The following is a 16,291-nucleotide window of genomic DNA, read 5'->3' as shown; positions in this document are numbered from 1 at the left end:
GAGAAGAAATTTCTCTTTCAATCCTATAATGATAAGATACACTGTTAAATGTAAAAATCACACAGTTCCAATGGGCAACTATAAATATTAACTTAGTTATTGGTAATATAAATGTAAGTTTCTTTTAAAGTAACCAGGTAAATCAAAGGAAATAAGGCATCTTAATCTCAACATTCTCACTATGAATTAATTTAAAAGATAACTGTAAGTTGAATTTCCTTCTAGTGATAAAATTATAGATGTAGTTTCTCTAAATAATGCATGTGAATTTTAAAGCTTTGGAGTCTGTTCATCACTATGTGTGTCTTGGACCAAAATATTAAATCAACAATGATTTTGGCATAGAATTGAAAGTAAGCAAGAAAATGCAAATGAACTTTAAATGGAAATTGGTGCAGGGAAGATGACAGGGAAAATAGAAATATAATTCTGAATACATAGGACACAAAATGGGGGAAGAGAGGATTAAAGATAGTTGCCAGTCTTATTGTAAACAAAAAAAGAAACTGCTTAAACTGTTAGTAACACTCTGAGTGAAGTTCTAGTTTTTGTTTTATTCTATATCTTCCTAAAGTTAAAAACATAGACATTTTATTCAGTAATTTAATAGGGAAACCCTAAGAGGGAAAGAAGTTAAGTGACTTAGAGAGATTTACTTACCAATATCTGTTAGAGGAGGCAATTTAAACTAGGTGTACCTGATTTTGGGGCTCACCATGCTGCCTAGCTAACTGATACTACTCACATATGCATTGGGTTTGTGATCTTATTGATTTTAAGCTTTTTTCCAATTCTATTTATATCTATTCATCATATGACTTTTGTCCATCTTCTTCCAAAAGTTTAGCACAGAAGATTCACTCAATATATTGGAGTCCTTCCTCATTTTGTTGACATTGAGAGGGTAATAGTTTAATACTCAAGACTATCTGGTAATGGGGTTTTCATTCTTGCCATATGACCAGCCCATCTTTTTTGCCTATAATGAAATCCTTTGAATTCATCTCTTCTTCAAATTTCATCCTTAATATTTTATGATTGCTGGCTCTTATTGACTTTATCTCCATTGCCCTCCGATAAGATACTCACTCTTAGTAGTTCATAGTTCATTGCGTTTCCATACTTCACTATCATCTAGTCACCACAGTAGAATGTTAGTATTGAAAAGAGGGGTTTTTCTTTGGTAGAGGTTAAGAACCATTCTCTGATTGAGGTTAGAACCAGGAAAATGCTCTTCATTACAAATTTAAGAGAAAATAAATTTGTAATATGTGAAAAGGAGTGAGTGATCACACCTTCAGAGATTATCTAGTAACCTAGTCATTTTACAAATGAAAATCTAATCCAAGATTATAAATTGAAAGACTTCAATTTTAATGCTATGCATATTTTCTTTATCCAATTTCACTGCAAGTTAGGGGAGGATTTCTAATTTCCTTTGTGTGCCTTAATAAATTGAAACCTAAAGTATAAGTTATATAAAAGTTTCCAGTGTCACTGAACTCAATTCCAAATAATTACTTGAAAAGAAAGCTATAATATGAAAGATCATATAGCTGGAAATTTACTTCAATTTAGTATTAAAGGTTATTAATAATAGTAATAATAACAATGATAAATTTAATTATGCTATATATACATTGAATATTACATTATATATGTGTATGAGTGTATGTGTGTGTGTGTGTGTGTGTGTGTGTGTGTGTGTGTGAAGGTTTACTCATAAACTCTTTGGAAGCTTACACAATTATATCAATTGTTATATCTCAAGCTCCCAATATTTGAACATAAACATACTAGACCTCACTAAATATTTGGTGAGCTAGAAGGGATATTGAAGATGTCCTGTAAGACCCCAAGTAAAGTTTTTTTTTCAGACATGGCAAAGTGGTATAATTAAGGCAACAGATGTTAATTAAATTATTATTCATGAGTTAAAAGATAATTAAAAATAAAGGGAATAGACATCAACACATACAAAGAGCTAAAATCATAGCAATGAAGCAATGCTGGTAAAGGCAGTAAGAACTCAGAAGTAGCCAGGTTTATAATCCCTTTCCTTGTTTTCAGGAGTTAAAGACACTTAAAAAAAAAAAAAAAAAAAAAAAGGGCTTAAGAGGCTAATGCTAATGACAGGGGAATGTGTTACTTTCTAAGCTTTGATTGCTGAGGATATTTTAGGAAAAATCTTCAGAATAATTATTTGGTTGCTGAATAGATGATTTTTTTGGTTTGTTTTTAATTTTTTAAAAAATTCCCTTGCTGTTCAGTACTTCATACAGATTTTGAGTCTGTCTACAATTTACCAGCCTCCCTGTTCCTCATACAAATATAATGACCACATTTTAATCTGTGTCCCAGATTCATACACTCAGTCTGAAACTTCTCTTGAAATCATAAGCCTAGGCCCCTCTATGCCTCACAGATTCCTTAGGATGGAAAAAAAGACGGAAAAAAAAAAACATTTTGAGGACCTGTGTCAGAACCGTAGAGAACTTTCTAGATCTCACCTGCTATACCAAAAAGGTAAAGGAGTTTGGCTCAGGATGCAGGCTTTGCTTTACATTCTTTCTGCCTTTGTCCTTTCCTCTGTTTTATGAGGATGTTTTCCATTAAGCTTCTCTTCTGACCCTCAGGCTCCAGGGAATTCTTATTGCTCAAAGTTTATAAACAATGAGCTATCTCCCTAGGGGAAATGCCTTCTGGTATATCCTCAAAATTGAGAACAATTTAAAGCCTTGATTTTAACTCTTTGGGATCTAGCAGCTCAGAGTAGGGACAGAAATGAATAGATGAGAGTTTTGTGTAGTCTCTAGTCATCTGGTCTGAACTCATGATGCATTTGAGGATGTATCAAAGCCAGATGTTATTATAATTTAACCTTGGTCAAGAATGATGAATTCAGAGACTATAAAGCCTTTCAACACTCAATTTCCCTTCTTTCCTGAAGGACATTATTTCCTTTCTATTATTTAATGTTACCTTATATCCTCAGAATCATACTATGTGCAGAGGTTGTACTAAGGATTTGGGGAAGACATTTTAAGGACAAGGGAAATATTTCCTATAAATAGAGAGCTTGAATATCATGGAAGAAATGGGTTACTGATAAAAATATATACATATAATAGTTAGTCAAACAATTACCAATCATTTCAATTCAGTTCATATGCCTTAAGTTGGAGAGGACCAAAAATACTATAGTTATAAAAATGGAACTAGGTCAGGGGAAGGAATATCCAACTAGCCAGCCTCATATGAGTAAATCATTTAAATAACATGAAAGTTCCCTGATTTCTCCAAGGTTGGCACTCCCTCCACTAATATTAGTGCCATCCATTTCATATTTTCTATGAGATTCTCATCCCATCTCATTTACCTATACTGAAATTAACTAGAAATCAGACAGCCAAAGAGCCAATGAGTGCCTTGCAGAAGCCTCTAAAGCTAAGAAGCAAGTGTTGCTTCAATTAATTGCAGGATAGCTCAGGTGTTGGGATTAGATTTGAGGAATAATCATATAAAAGGAAGAGTTTAAGAATTTTCAGAAATTCAGAAAATTTAATCAGTAAAGAAAATAATCTGTAAAGTCCCATATAGCTCCCTGGAGGCCTCAATAACAGCCAGAGTCAGGATAAATAAAAGTCCTTGGTTTTTAGGGGGAGAAGTGAAGGAGACAGACAAACTGCCACAGGCTGGCCACCAACCTTTCTCTTCCTCTTTCTGCCAAAAAGTGAAGTTCTCTCACCTCTCTCACTTTACCCCCTAATCCTTACCTACAATTTTCTTAACCCCAAACATTGAGCCAGCATTAACTGAGAGAAGAGCAATTCCAAACATCTGCTAATAGAGTCATTGGCTAATAGGTAATTAGCCTTAAGTGCTCAGTTGTCTAATTCAAGTGCACCTATTCAGAGTTTCAGCCCTTTACATTTCCTGCTTTCTTTTGTTTTATACAGGTGGTCACACCATCCCTGACTTCTCAGGGAGGTGAGAACCCCAAAAGGGAGGTGATTATGATGAGGAAACCCCAAAACTCTTAAAACTTCCTTGGACTCTGCCCTACCCCAATTTAAAAACCCATTGAATTCTATTCAAATTCTAACCCTGGCTGAAGCTCAAGCCAGAAGCCAAGCTGGAACTCCACCCACAAACCCCTTCAGATTATCAAAAGCCCCCCTATTATAAAAAGGGCAAAACTGGAGTCCACTCTTTGCAGAGATCCCAACATGGCATCCTTGCGCCAGTCATATCAAGGATTTCTGCCCATCAGAACCAACCCTGGCTCTGATGTCTTTCTACCTTTTAACCTTACTTCCAAACCCCATAATAAACCTCTTTTATCAATCTAGGTTTTTGGGTCTGTGAATTCCTTTACAAAGGACTCTTGCGCCGTTACTAGACCTCATTTAACTCTGTATCTTTGCGCCAAATCCAAAGGGGTTGCAGGGGAGCTCTATTTGACTCCCTGTACCTTGAACCTGGCACTAGACCTCAATTAAACCTAATTTCACTTAGATACCCCTTACCTAGTTTTCATCAATTACACTCCCCCTGACATCTCAGGAAGGGAAATGAAAAACACCAAAGGGAAGTGGGAGTCAAGCCAGATATTGTTTGTTAGTGGGTTTCTGGGCTGAAAGGTCTTACTAGAAACAAGTACACACAAACCCATCAGCATGGGGGGTATTACACAAGCACATAGCAATAACGTACAGGCTACTAGTGATGACTCTTCCCAAAGCCAGTGGAGGATCAGTGTGGTGTAACAGACATGAATTGTACATGCAAGTAGTGATATAACAAACACTATGAATCAACATGGTGTTGTAAAAGATTTCCAGAAGTCCTAGAAGGAGGGTATATAAATAACAATCACACATACGCCTCCTGCAGCAACCAAGAGATAGTCCAAAACCAATCTATTGTCCATTACTTCATGTGTCAGGGAATCCAATGATCCCTGCAAGTTTTTGAAATCCTGCAACAGTCTTATGATGCCTCAGAAAATCCAATGATTACTGAGGACTTTCAAGTTCTACAACAGTCTTATCATGTCTCAGAGAATCCAGTGCTTCCTGAGGATTTTCAAGTCCAACAATTTTTGATGTCCATGAGTCAATCTCCATAACTGCCATGTTCTTTCAGTGGTGGGTACAGTCAGCAATGGAACCCGATGTTTCTTGGGTCTTGTCCTTTGTTTCAAGGGTCTGTTCTGTCTCTCTCTCTCCAAAGGACAAGGTGAATACGGTTCATTGGCACCCATTTGATTCCTTCTCCATCTGAAGAGATACAAACAAACCCTCTCCCCCAAGCAGTTAACCTATCTGGTCCCTTCCAATCACCACATTCTAGGTCTCTCCACATCACCTGGCAATTATCTACAGATAGTAGAGTTGCTTGCACTGGACACTGGACTCACTTTCAGTGAGTTGTAAAACCTGTCTGCTGGAGCCAGTGCATCTTTGTAAAAAATCAAGAAGTTAATAGTATAAAGAACTAGATTTAGAAGTTCTCAGGGTTATCTGTGGCTCCCCCTTTCTTTTGTTTTTGGAGGAACATCTTAAGGTCTCTGTTTCTCCTCTCTACTATTGCCTGTCTTTGAGGATTTAAGAGTATACCAGTGGTGTGTAAAATCTGATATTGTGCACTAAAGTCTGCAAAATGTTTAGAAGTATATGTAGGTCCTTTTCTGTTTTTATTGCTTGTGGCACATCCATAACTGCAAATGCTTGTATAAGGAATTCAGTGACCACTCAGGCAGTCTCATTTGCTGCTGGTATTGCAAAAGTGAATCCTGAAAAGGTGTCCATCACAACATGGATGAAAGACAGACAACCACAAGATTTATAGTGGGTCACATCTATTTGCCAAATTTCACTGGGTCTCAAACCACAAGGGTTCTTCCCTGGAGGGAGCGTAGGAGCATGGAAAGGAAGGCAAGTTGTACAGGTTTTAATTATGTTCCTAGCTTCCTCTCTTGTTATTCCAAATTGTAAACATAAAACTCGAGCAGCCTGATGATATTTAGAATGAGATTCTTGGGTTTATTGAAATAAATGACTATTGGCCCAATATTAGTTAGAAGGCTATCTGCCTTTGAATTACCATAAAAAATAGGACCTGGAAGTTCACTATGAGAGTGGACATGCAAGATATAAATCTTACCTGGATGCTTTCTCTCTTGCTCTTAAAGTTCCTTAAAGAGCTGTTATATATTGGAAGCCACAAATTTTATTTGGATTGTGGCAATTCTTTGTACTATACCTACTGAATAGGCCAAATCAGATATTATATTTATATCTCCTGGATAAAAAGTAAGAGCTAGAATGATTGCATACAATTCATTCTGAGTGGACTGAAAAGGAGTTCTTACTATTCTCTTTATAATTAAGTCATGAGAGTATACAACACAAATATTATGTTTGTAAGCATCTGTAAAGATAGTTGCTCCTTTAAGAGGAACTTTAGAAACATTTTCTTCAAGAATCCATCACCAATTATTTAATAGTTTGGTTATCTTTAATGGAGACCCATGTGTAAAATTTGGAGCTGTGGAGAATAAAATTTACCTCTCTGCGATGGTTTCATAGCATACATTAATTTGTGCATTAGTATAAAAGATGTATATCTTGTCAAGTCTTATCCCATATAATTGTATGGCTCACATAATAGCCTTTAATAAAATTCTAGCCACAAGCACTGGGTAAGGAGTAAAACTTTATTCTGGTTGTGCTGAAAGGTTTACCCACTCTATCACACTGTCTCCTTGATGAAGGACTGCTGTGAGTGCCTCTTGTGTAGCAAAAACTGATATTTCCAAGGGTTTTTGAGAGAATCTTTTAACCACATTGAATAAAGCCAGTTGGACTTCTCTCAAAGCCTCTTGCGCTTCTTTTGTAAGCTAGTGTGGTGAGTTTAAAGCAGTCTCCCCTTAAAATGTCATATAATGGTTGCAATTGATAAGTAGTCAAGCCTAACACTGGATGCATCCATTGGATATCTCCAATCAATTTCTGGAAGTCATTTAAGATGTTTAGCTTCTCTGTTCTTAAGGAAAGTTTTTGTACTGGGTATACTTCATATCCTAAATATTGAAAAGGAGCATGTCTTTGAATTTTTTCTGTAGCTATATGCAATTTGTAGTTCCTTAGTGTTTCTATGGTCTTTTGTAGACATACTTCTAACATTTGTTCCTCAGGTGCACATCCCAATATAGCATCCATGTAATGTAATAACATTACTTTTAAGAAAATGCTTTTCTTACTGGAGTAAGAGCAGCAACAATATACATTTGACACATAGTAGAGCTGTTTTTCATTCCATTTAGAAAACTGTCCATTCATACCTTTTAGAAGGCTCAGCTAAGTTAGCACTGGGCACTGAAAAGGCAAATCTTTTCATATCCTCCTTATCCAGAGGGATAGAATAGAAACAATCCTTAATGTCTATAACCCAAAGAGGCCATTCTTTAGGCAACTGAGTAGGAGATGGATGTCCAGGCTGAAGAGTTCCCATAGTTTCCATCTGTTCATTTACTTTACTTAAATCAGTCAACATCCTCCATTTTCCAGATTTCTTTTTTACAACAAATACAGGGGAATTCCAAGGACTTAGAAAAGGTTGTAAGTGTCCTTGGTCAACTTGCTTCTGTATTATATCTAATAAGGCCTGAATTTTATCGCTAGCTAAGGGCCACTATTCTATCCATACTGGTGTATCAGTTTTCCACTGGATAGGAACAAGTAAGAGTGTTGGCAGGCCTTCAACAGCAATCCTGCCTAAGAAACAAAATACTCATTTGTAAACCTAATTGTTGTAAAATGTCTCTTCACCACAGATTGATGGGGATTTTTTCAACTATAAAAGGGGTAAAAACTCCTGTTTTGCCTTCAAAAGTCCATCTCAAAGGGGTAGCACTAACTTCAGCTGCTATTGATCCTCCTATGCCAGACATGTTAGTATCTGCCTTAATCTTTGGCCAGTGACTGGGCTAGTTGGCACCTCTAATGACTGTATGATCTGCACTTGTGTTTACCAATCCTTCTAATGTTATGCCATTTATATAGATAGTGAGCATTGGTCAGTCAGTTGTCACAGCTGCAGTCTAAAATATTCCTGGATTCTGTTGTTTGGAGTCAGAATCTGGGCATTTGTCACCAGATTGCCTATTAGGAGTCTGTACCAGTAAACCTGGTGTTACTACTTCTCCTCATTGATAAGTCACACATTGTCTACCTGTATTAGTGACTGGAATATTATCTACACATTCTCCAGTTTCCCACATCAGTGTATGGATGAACAGTGTTTTGTAAGTACTCCCAGGAGGTGAAATGGTCAAGTCTACTGTGCCTGGAGGCAAAGAATCCATAAGCTGGAGAGGAACAGGGGGGGTATCTCAGTTGTCTCAGCTGCATATAACTCTATTATCCCCATTTGTAATCCCTTTCTCCCATTAGGTTGTTTCCTGGCTGATTGATTGTGTAATCCCTTTCTTCCATCAGATTGCTTCCTGGCTGATGGGTCATGTCTGGGTATTGAACTTCTAAAGGCTCTCTGAGTGTAGCATTGGCTGCCATCATGCCCCAAGTATTTTTTGCTTCAGGCCCTGGGGCTGAGCCCCTCATCCCATTTCCTTGAAGCAGTCCAGATTCTGATGCCCAATGGAAGCCTCTGTTGCATTTTGGACATGGAGTTTTAGGTCTTGTTCTCCCACCTTGTTTTTTTCATTCTGTCTCTGTGCCAACATTGACCTTTAAGATCCCCTTCTTTACCACATTAAAAGCATTGACGAGTCTCCCTGGGAGTTCCTTTCCAAAAGGGACCCTGTATTACCATGTTCAGGTCTTGAGAAGATTGCATCATAGCATGGCTATAAAAGATATTTGTGCCCACTGTGGCACAGCATCTTATGATCTCCTCTAAAGGAGCATCCTTGTGTAGTCCTAGTATAATTCTTCTAAAACCTCATTAGCATTTTCTTTAGCAAGTTGCCTTATCATAATTTCTGTTGCTACATTTTCACCAATAGTTCATATGACAGCTGTCTGCAGACATCCCACAAAATCAGCAAAGGGTTCATTTGGCCCTTGTGCTATTTTTGTGAAGGCCTCTCCCTTGTCCTGTTTACAGGGGATAAAACCCCATGCTTTGATAGCAGCAGAAGCAATTTGCTCATATGCTGCTATTGGATAATTAATCTGTACTGAAATGTCTGTATAAGAAACTACACTTGTTAGTTGGTCATAGGTGACTAGAGTATTAACTCCACTTTGCCTATTTCATTGGGCTTGTATCCTACAGAGCTCACCATATTCAGAAAGCCACAACAAGTTTTGTCCAGGTTCTAAGCCTGTCCTTGCTATAGATTTCCAGCCCAGTAAAATTTCATAAGCCAAATTCTGTAATAACAGCTTAACATAAGTTGATGTAGCCCCACATAAAGAGTACAAGCTTTTTTCAGTTATTTGATGATTTCTAGATCAAAAGGAGTATATCTTCTACTTTCTTGACCTGAAGAGTTAAACTGTTGAATTATAGGATACATTTCTATTCTCAAATCAGCTGTATTCTGCCCTTCTTCTGTGGCTTTAAGTAGTGTCTTTTGCAATCTAGTCATAGGAGGTAGTGATTGCTGGGAGGGAAGGAGTTGGTGATATCACTGTCCCTCCCACTACTCCTCCTCTCTCTGTCCCAGAAGATGAAGTTGAAGGGGGTGTGGGGTCAAGAATCTACTCTGGTGTATGCTGGATTGAAGCTGGGCTGTGAGAGTGAGAATCACCATATCCTTCAAGTCCACTTAAGTCCTCATGCTCTCTGTGCATATTGCCATTAATCTGTCCTTTATTTTCTTTTTTCCCTCACACTTCCTCATCTGGCTGTTTTTAAAAACTTTTCTTTTTTCTATAACTTGCAGGATTCTTTAAGGCCAATTGCATTATGTTGTAGAATGTTTCCATGGCAATTGAATCAGGACCATTATCATTATACTATTCACATAGTTGATCTCCTACTGGTTTCCAATTATCTGCCTCTGTTTCTTGTTTCTTGAAGAACCATGGAGACATACATTTTAATGCATCAATGAATCCATCAATCTGCTCCCAAGTTACAATCAAACCCTGTCTCTTTATCAGTCTGAGTATGTTTCCTGTAGATCTCCTTGGGGGAGTTGGGGTGAGAGTGGAAGAGAATCTTTTCCTAATATCTGCCCCATTTCAGCTAGAAAATGAGAGTTATTAGTTTAGCCCTTAACAAAGTAAGTTCCCTATTTGTCTATTAAAATACTCACCCTATTTTCTGGTCACCTGGATCTTCTTCAGTGAAATTAGGATTCTTGGTTCACACATTGGGCACCAAAATGTAAAGGACAAGCTAGCTTTCTGGAGGCTTCAAGAACAGGATAAGTAAAACTTCTTGGTTTTTAGGGGGAGAAGTGAAGGAGACAGACAAACTGCCACAGGCTGGCCACCAACCTTTCTCTTCCTCTTTCTGCCAAAAAGTGAAGTTCTCTTGCCTCTCTCACTCCACTCCTTAATCCTTACCTACAATTTTCTTAACCCAAAACATTGAGCCAGCATTAACTGAGAGAAGAGCAATTCCAAACATCTGCTAATAGAGTCATTGTCCAATAGGTAATTATCTTTAAGTGCTCCATTGCCTGATTCTAGGGCACCTATTCAGAGTTTCAGCCCTTTACAATAATCTATATGACATAACACATAGATTATTTTCTTTACTGATTGAAGCAGATATTATTTCCTAAGTTTCCCTCACACCCCTCAGGTCAGAGGTGCCAGTTCTTATTTTGATCAAAACCTCAGATGATCCAAATCTAAACCTTACATGGATAATTTAAATGCAGAGTAAAGACCAGATGTAGCATCCAAGAGTTCTAAAAGATCTCAAAGTGTTAACAATTGTCTGCAGAGTAAATAAGATTTTCCCTACCTTCAAATTGTTTATACACTATTGTACTAAATAACTTTTACATCCACAATTATCTATAACTACAAGGTATTTTAGGGAGGAAGCAATAGCAGATGGAGTTCATCAATTAAGATCTGGTTCATTTGATTGATTCTCAGGGGAACCCACTTTTCCACATTCTTTTTCCTTTCTCCTCCTCACTTTTTACCATCCCAGACTAAACTGAAAGCCAACTGATTCCATGTCTACAATTACTTGGCAAAATCTGCTGTATTTGTACACTTCCTGGTAAAGACCATTAATGGTCACCAGGATATGAGCTCCCTGTGTGGTTTTCAAAAAATCATACCTACCTTAACTACTCTTAATTTTTCAAAATAAAGGTGCCTTTCCATAAGCAGCTATGCCTGGATGCTGGAGAAGAACATTCTTAGTGATAGGTCATAGTGTCCAGAGCAACAGTGACCACTTAACACATGCCCAAAGGTATTCTACCTATGCCCTTGTTTCTGCACCATTTTTCAGGAGTTTGCTGCTGAGTATGCTCCAAGAGCTTCCTCTTTACTGACCCTGCCCAAGTCAGCCACCAATCACTCCTTTCAACACCTCCATTTTGTTCTGACTGGAATCCCTGGACTAGAAAAAGAGTATTATTGGATGGCACTTCCACTGGGTTTCATCTATGCTATTGCCATCTTAGGCAATGGCATCATCATATCTACCATCAAATCTGAAGCATCCCTGCACATCCCCATGTACTACTTCCTGTGTATGCTGGCACTTGCAGACCTGGGCTTGGCTCTCGGTACTTTGCCTTCCATGTTAGGAATCTTCTGGTTTGATTATAAAATTATTGCCTTTGATGCTTGCCTGGTCCAGATGAACTTCATTCACACTTTTTCAGCCATTGAGTCTGGAGTGCTGGTGGCCATGGCCTTTAACCAAGTTGTAGCTATATGGAACCCATTAAGGTATGGCACCATCCTTACCAGTGGGGTAGTTTGTAGAATAGGGGCAGCCATCCTTACAAGGGCAGTCTGTGTGGTCTTTCCTGTACCCTTTCTAATCAAGCGACTCCCTTTCTACCATTCCAATATCCTTTCCCATTCCTTTTGTCTCCACCAGGATGTCATGGGCCTTGCCTGTGCCTGTACCCATGTTAAGAGCCTTTATGGTCTTATTGCTGTTATTTTCACTAAAGGTTCAGATTCACTCTCTATCCTCCTTTCCTATGCATTTATTCTAAGCACAGTATTGTCCATTGCCTCTGGAGAGGGTCAACTAAAAGCACTCAACACTTGCGTTTCCCATATCTGTGCTTTGTTCATCTTCTATGTGCCTCTCATTGGTGGTTTTGTTATTCATCTCTTTGGGAAGCATCTATGTCCTCTGACTCATGCCTTCATGGCCAATGCCTACCTCCTTGTTCCTCTTGTGTTAAACCCCATAGTCTATACTATGAAGATCAAGGGATCCGTAGGAATATTATCCAAATATTTACCTGGAGAAAGATCACTGTACAGGTTTAGGACCATTCATGCAAAGGATAAGGAAAGAGAGATTTCCACTCTTATAAACAATTATGACTGTCAAGGATAAATTTTTTCTCACATATATTATTTTATGATTTCTACTGGGAATAGAGACAATCAACAAACAATCAAAAAAGCATTTACTAATTGCTTTCTCTATATATCAAAGCACTATGTTAGTTCTTGGGGATATAAAGGAAAAAAACATTCCTTGTCTTCAAGGAGCTTACATTCTATGAAGGAGAGACAAAATGTACATATATCAAATTATATACATAAGAAATGCTCAGTAAATGTTAGAGTTAGGCTCTAGGTATTTCCTGTGTTGAGAAAATGGAATGATTAAATGATTTCACTTCTCCAATTCAAAAAAGAGAACCAAGGATTCAACCAAACTTTTCATTTACCAGCAATGACAGGTAATTATTTGTTGACCTCATGCTTTTATGTAATTATATAATTCATAACAAGGAGTTCATACATTGATCCATGAGATTCATAGCTGGAAGCTTTTTAGATATAATTAGTTAAATTATTTTATTTTATTTTGCAAAAGATTATATAAAGCATAAGAAGAAAAGCTAGGATTCAAACCTACATTTTTTTAATTCTAAATTGAGTAAACATTTTCTTCTGTCAGTAATAATTCAAATACTTTATTAATTCAAGAAAGAATATAGAAGATAATCATGAAGCTCATATCCAATTTATTGTAAATATATGTGAAAATGTACATTGCATACATGTGCATATTTGTATATATTCACATACATATGTTATATATCCTATACATAAATGTATATGTGTGTAAATATGGATCCATAAAACCACTCTCATAAACACATTATATATGTATATCTATATCATGCCTCCAATAGAAGAAACCAGTTCATTGGAGCATTTCACTAAGATATATATGAAATACACTGGATTTGGAATCAGAATATTTTTATAAAAATGCTGACTTTTCCACTTAGTATGAGTCACTTCACTTTTCATTCTCTTCATTTGCTAATTTGTAGAATTGGAATAAAAATCCTTATTCTGTCTATTTCACAAGATTATGGGGGTTCTTCAAGCACAGACTGGATAATCCCTTCAGGGATATTCTTGACAAGATTTATGTTTTGGGTATTAGTTAACCTAGATTACTAGACAACAATTCTTTCAATTATAGGAATATATAGATCTATGAAAATCAAATGTAAGCATGTATGTGGAAAAACCTTATAATCATGAAATGATATGAAATACTATGATATCTAGATGACATATAATTTATTCTCAATTTTGGTAGTAATCTACATACCCTCTTTCTGGCTCCTCCCCCCTCCCACATACAGCTGTGTTCTTCATCAACAATATATAGATACAAATATTTGTACATAAAAAAAATGAAACTGTCATGCATGGAAAACAAGCATATATTTTGTCTGCCTCTGTCTTTCTCTTGTCTGTTTCCTGTTTTCTCTGTCAGTCTCTCTGTCTCTCATTTTCCTCTCTCATTCACATTCAAACACTTTGTGCTTTTCCACAAAGGGGCTATGTACTTCTATGCACAAATACTCTCCTTGATCTCAACAGGAAACTCCCCACATCTTTCCCTATTGTTCTCACACTTTGCTTCTTTCCTTTCTTTTATTCTTCTCTCAAGGCAAAGAGATCTTACCAATCTTTCTTTGTTATTTAATTGCTCAGCAGTCAATCAATGGGAAAAGATGAACCTCTTGGAGTTTATTTATATGTTATGTGTTTTTTTTTTTCCAAGTTCTGCTCTTTCAGTCTGTGGACAATTGCTATATTTCTATTTTTTCATCTTCTGTCTATTAATGGTAACTTAAGCTACATAACCAAGATAATTTTCATCAAAACAATGATGAATCTCCTTCTTTGATGTTAGATTGTCCTTTCTTTCTTTTGTTTCTTCTTTTTGGTGATATCCACCCACCTTAGGACTCTCTATTTATAACTTCTGGATATGCTATATGGTAGTGAAGTGAATTGTAATAGAAATCCCCCACATTGATGCTTTACATTTTTTTTCTAATCTCTGACTGTGGAATGAATGGCCACATCCCCTTGAAAGGGTACTCAGTATTTGGCCAGGAAATATGGGGTTTCTGAGGCCTAGAGAAAAAAAGGAACTTTTCATCCCCTCTGGAATTCTACTGAGCACATATTGGTTGTACTTGTTTTTGGTTTCAAGTTTTTTCTGACTATTTGTGATCTTATTTGGGGTATTCCAGGTAAAGATGACAGAGTAAGTTGCCATTTTCTTTTTGAGCTCATTTTGCAGATGAGGAAACTGAGGCAAACAGGGTTAAGTAACTTGCCTAGGGTCACATAGCTATTTTAAGTGTGTGAGGCCATGTTTGGACTCAAGGAGAGGAGTGTTCCTGATTCCACGCACAACTCTATATCTATTGCTCCTCCTAATAATTGCACCTTCTTCTGATTCTATCTATGAATGTCTAAATCTAGGCATGGCTAGGAGTTATTGAACTTCATACAAATTCAATTGTGTGCAGTGATCCACTCTATCCCTCTTTAAGGAGACAGAGATAGATGCATACATACATACCAAAAAATGAATGAATAAGTGGGGTCTGCATATGGTGCTCTCTGAGTATGGTTTTGCTTCATAGTATGATAGCAGAAAGTCTTGAAATTAGACTTAGGAGCTAGACTGCCTATCTGTGAATCAACTCCTTGGAAAAAGTCTAGTTCAACACATTCTAGTTGTGATTCTGTTCCTGAATCATTAGCTTAGCAGGACAGATTGCTGGAAAGAACTCTAGACACTGTAACATGCACTCCTGGCAGTTACAATTACTAGTCTGTCCTAGGCCCAACAGAGTGCCTTTGACCACTGACCTTTGCAGTGTCAACTCTACCTGGCTCACCTCCTCCGAGGCCTTCAAAGGTCTCTGGCCACAATTTCTTGAATCTATAGTTTAATAACCAGTAGCACGCTCAAGAACAGCCACGTGTAATCCTAAAAGCCTTTATTATACCTACTCACATAATACCTTGACTTGTCAGTTCCCTAGTGAATACCCGGTCTGAAGACCCATGTGTTCTCTACCAAACTCCTTACCTTTCGACTATCCATCCACTTGGCTTGGCTCGGCTAGCCCAGGTTAGGGAGCCAAGTTAAAGAGAGCGACTGCTGTCTGCAGTGGACTTATAAAGGGCCTGTGAGGTCACACACACAGCCAACCAGCGAGAGAGCTGTCACCCATTACAAAGCTATCTCAATATGGCCAAGATCCCACCCACAGGGCAGTCCTATATCCACAGAGATTACTTCCTGGGCCGCTCAATCTCCTATTGCACTGTGCCCGTCCATTTAAAGGGCCCTTACAAGACACAGAATAAGAAGATATGACTTTGGAGTGAAACAAGGTAGCCCACTATCACCATTACTATTCAATATTGTATTAGAAATGTTAGCCTCAGCAAGAGTTGAGAAAGAGATTAAAGGAATAAGAGTAGGTAATGAGGAAATCAAACTGTCACTCTTTGCAGATATGATGGCATACTTAGAAAACCCCAGAAATTCTAATAAAAAGTTATTAGAAATAATTCACAACTTTAGCAAAGTTGCTGGATACAAAATAAATCCACATAAGTCCTCAGCATTTTTAAACATCACCAACAAAATGCAACAGCAAGAGATACAAAGAGAAATTCCATTCCAAACAAATGTTGAGAGTATAAAATATTTGGGAATCCATCTATCAAAGAAAAGTCAGGAATTATATGAGCAAAATTATGAAACACTTGCCACAAAAATAAAATCAGATTTAAATAATAGGAAAAATATTAAG

At 37.3% G+C, this 16,291-nt stretch overlaps 1 protein-coding gene across 1 annotated transcript; it reads left to right on the top strand.

Annotated features, from left to right (window-relative positions):
• The first annotated feature begins 8,580 nt into the window (after positions 1 to 8,580).
• LOC141562453 (olfactory receptor 51H1-like) lies at positions 8,581 to 12,458 on the top strand. The gene is given in 3 exon segments (XM_074302487.1): positions 8,581 to 8,589; positions 11,455 to 12,397; positions 12,400 to 12,458. Coding segments are annotated over 3 exon segments (1,011 nt in total).
• The last annotated feature ends 3,833 nt before the right edge of the window (positions 12,459 to 16,291 follow it).

This window comes from Sminthopsis crassicaudata, chromosome 3 (genome assembly GCF_048593235.1).
Source record: "Sminthopsis crassicaudata isolate SCR6 chromosome 3, ASM4859323v1, whole genome shotgun sequence".
Taxonomy (NCBI): Eukaryota; Metazoa; Chordata; class Mammalia; order Dasyuromorphia; family Dasyuridae; genus Sminthopsis; species Sminthopsis crassicaudata.
This window is presented reverse-complemented; position numbering and strand designations above follow the sequence as displayed.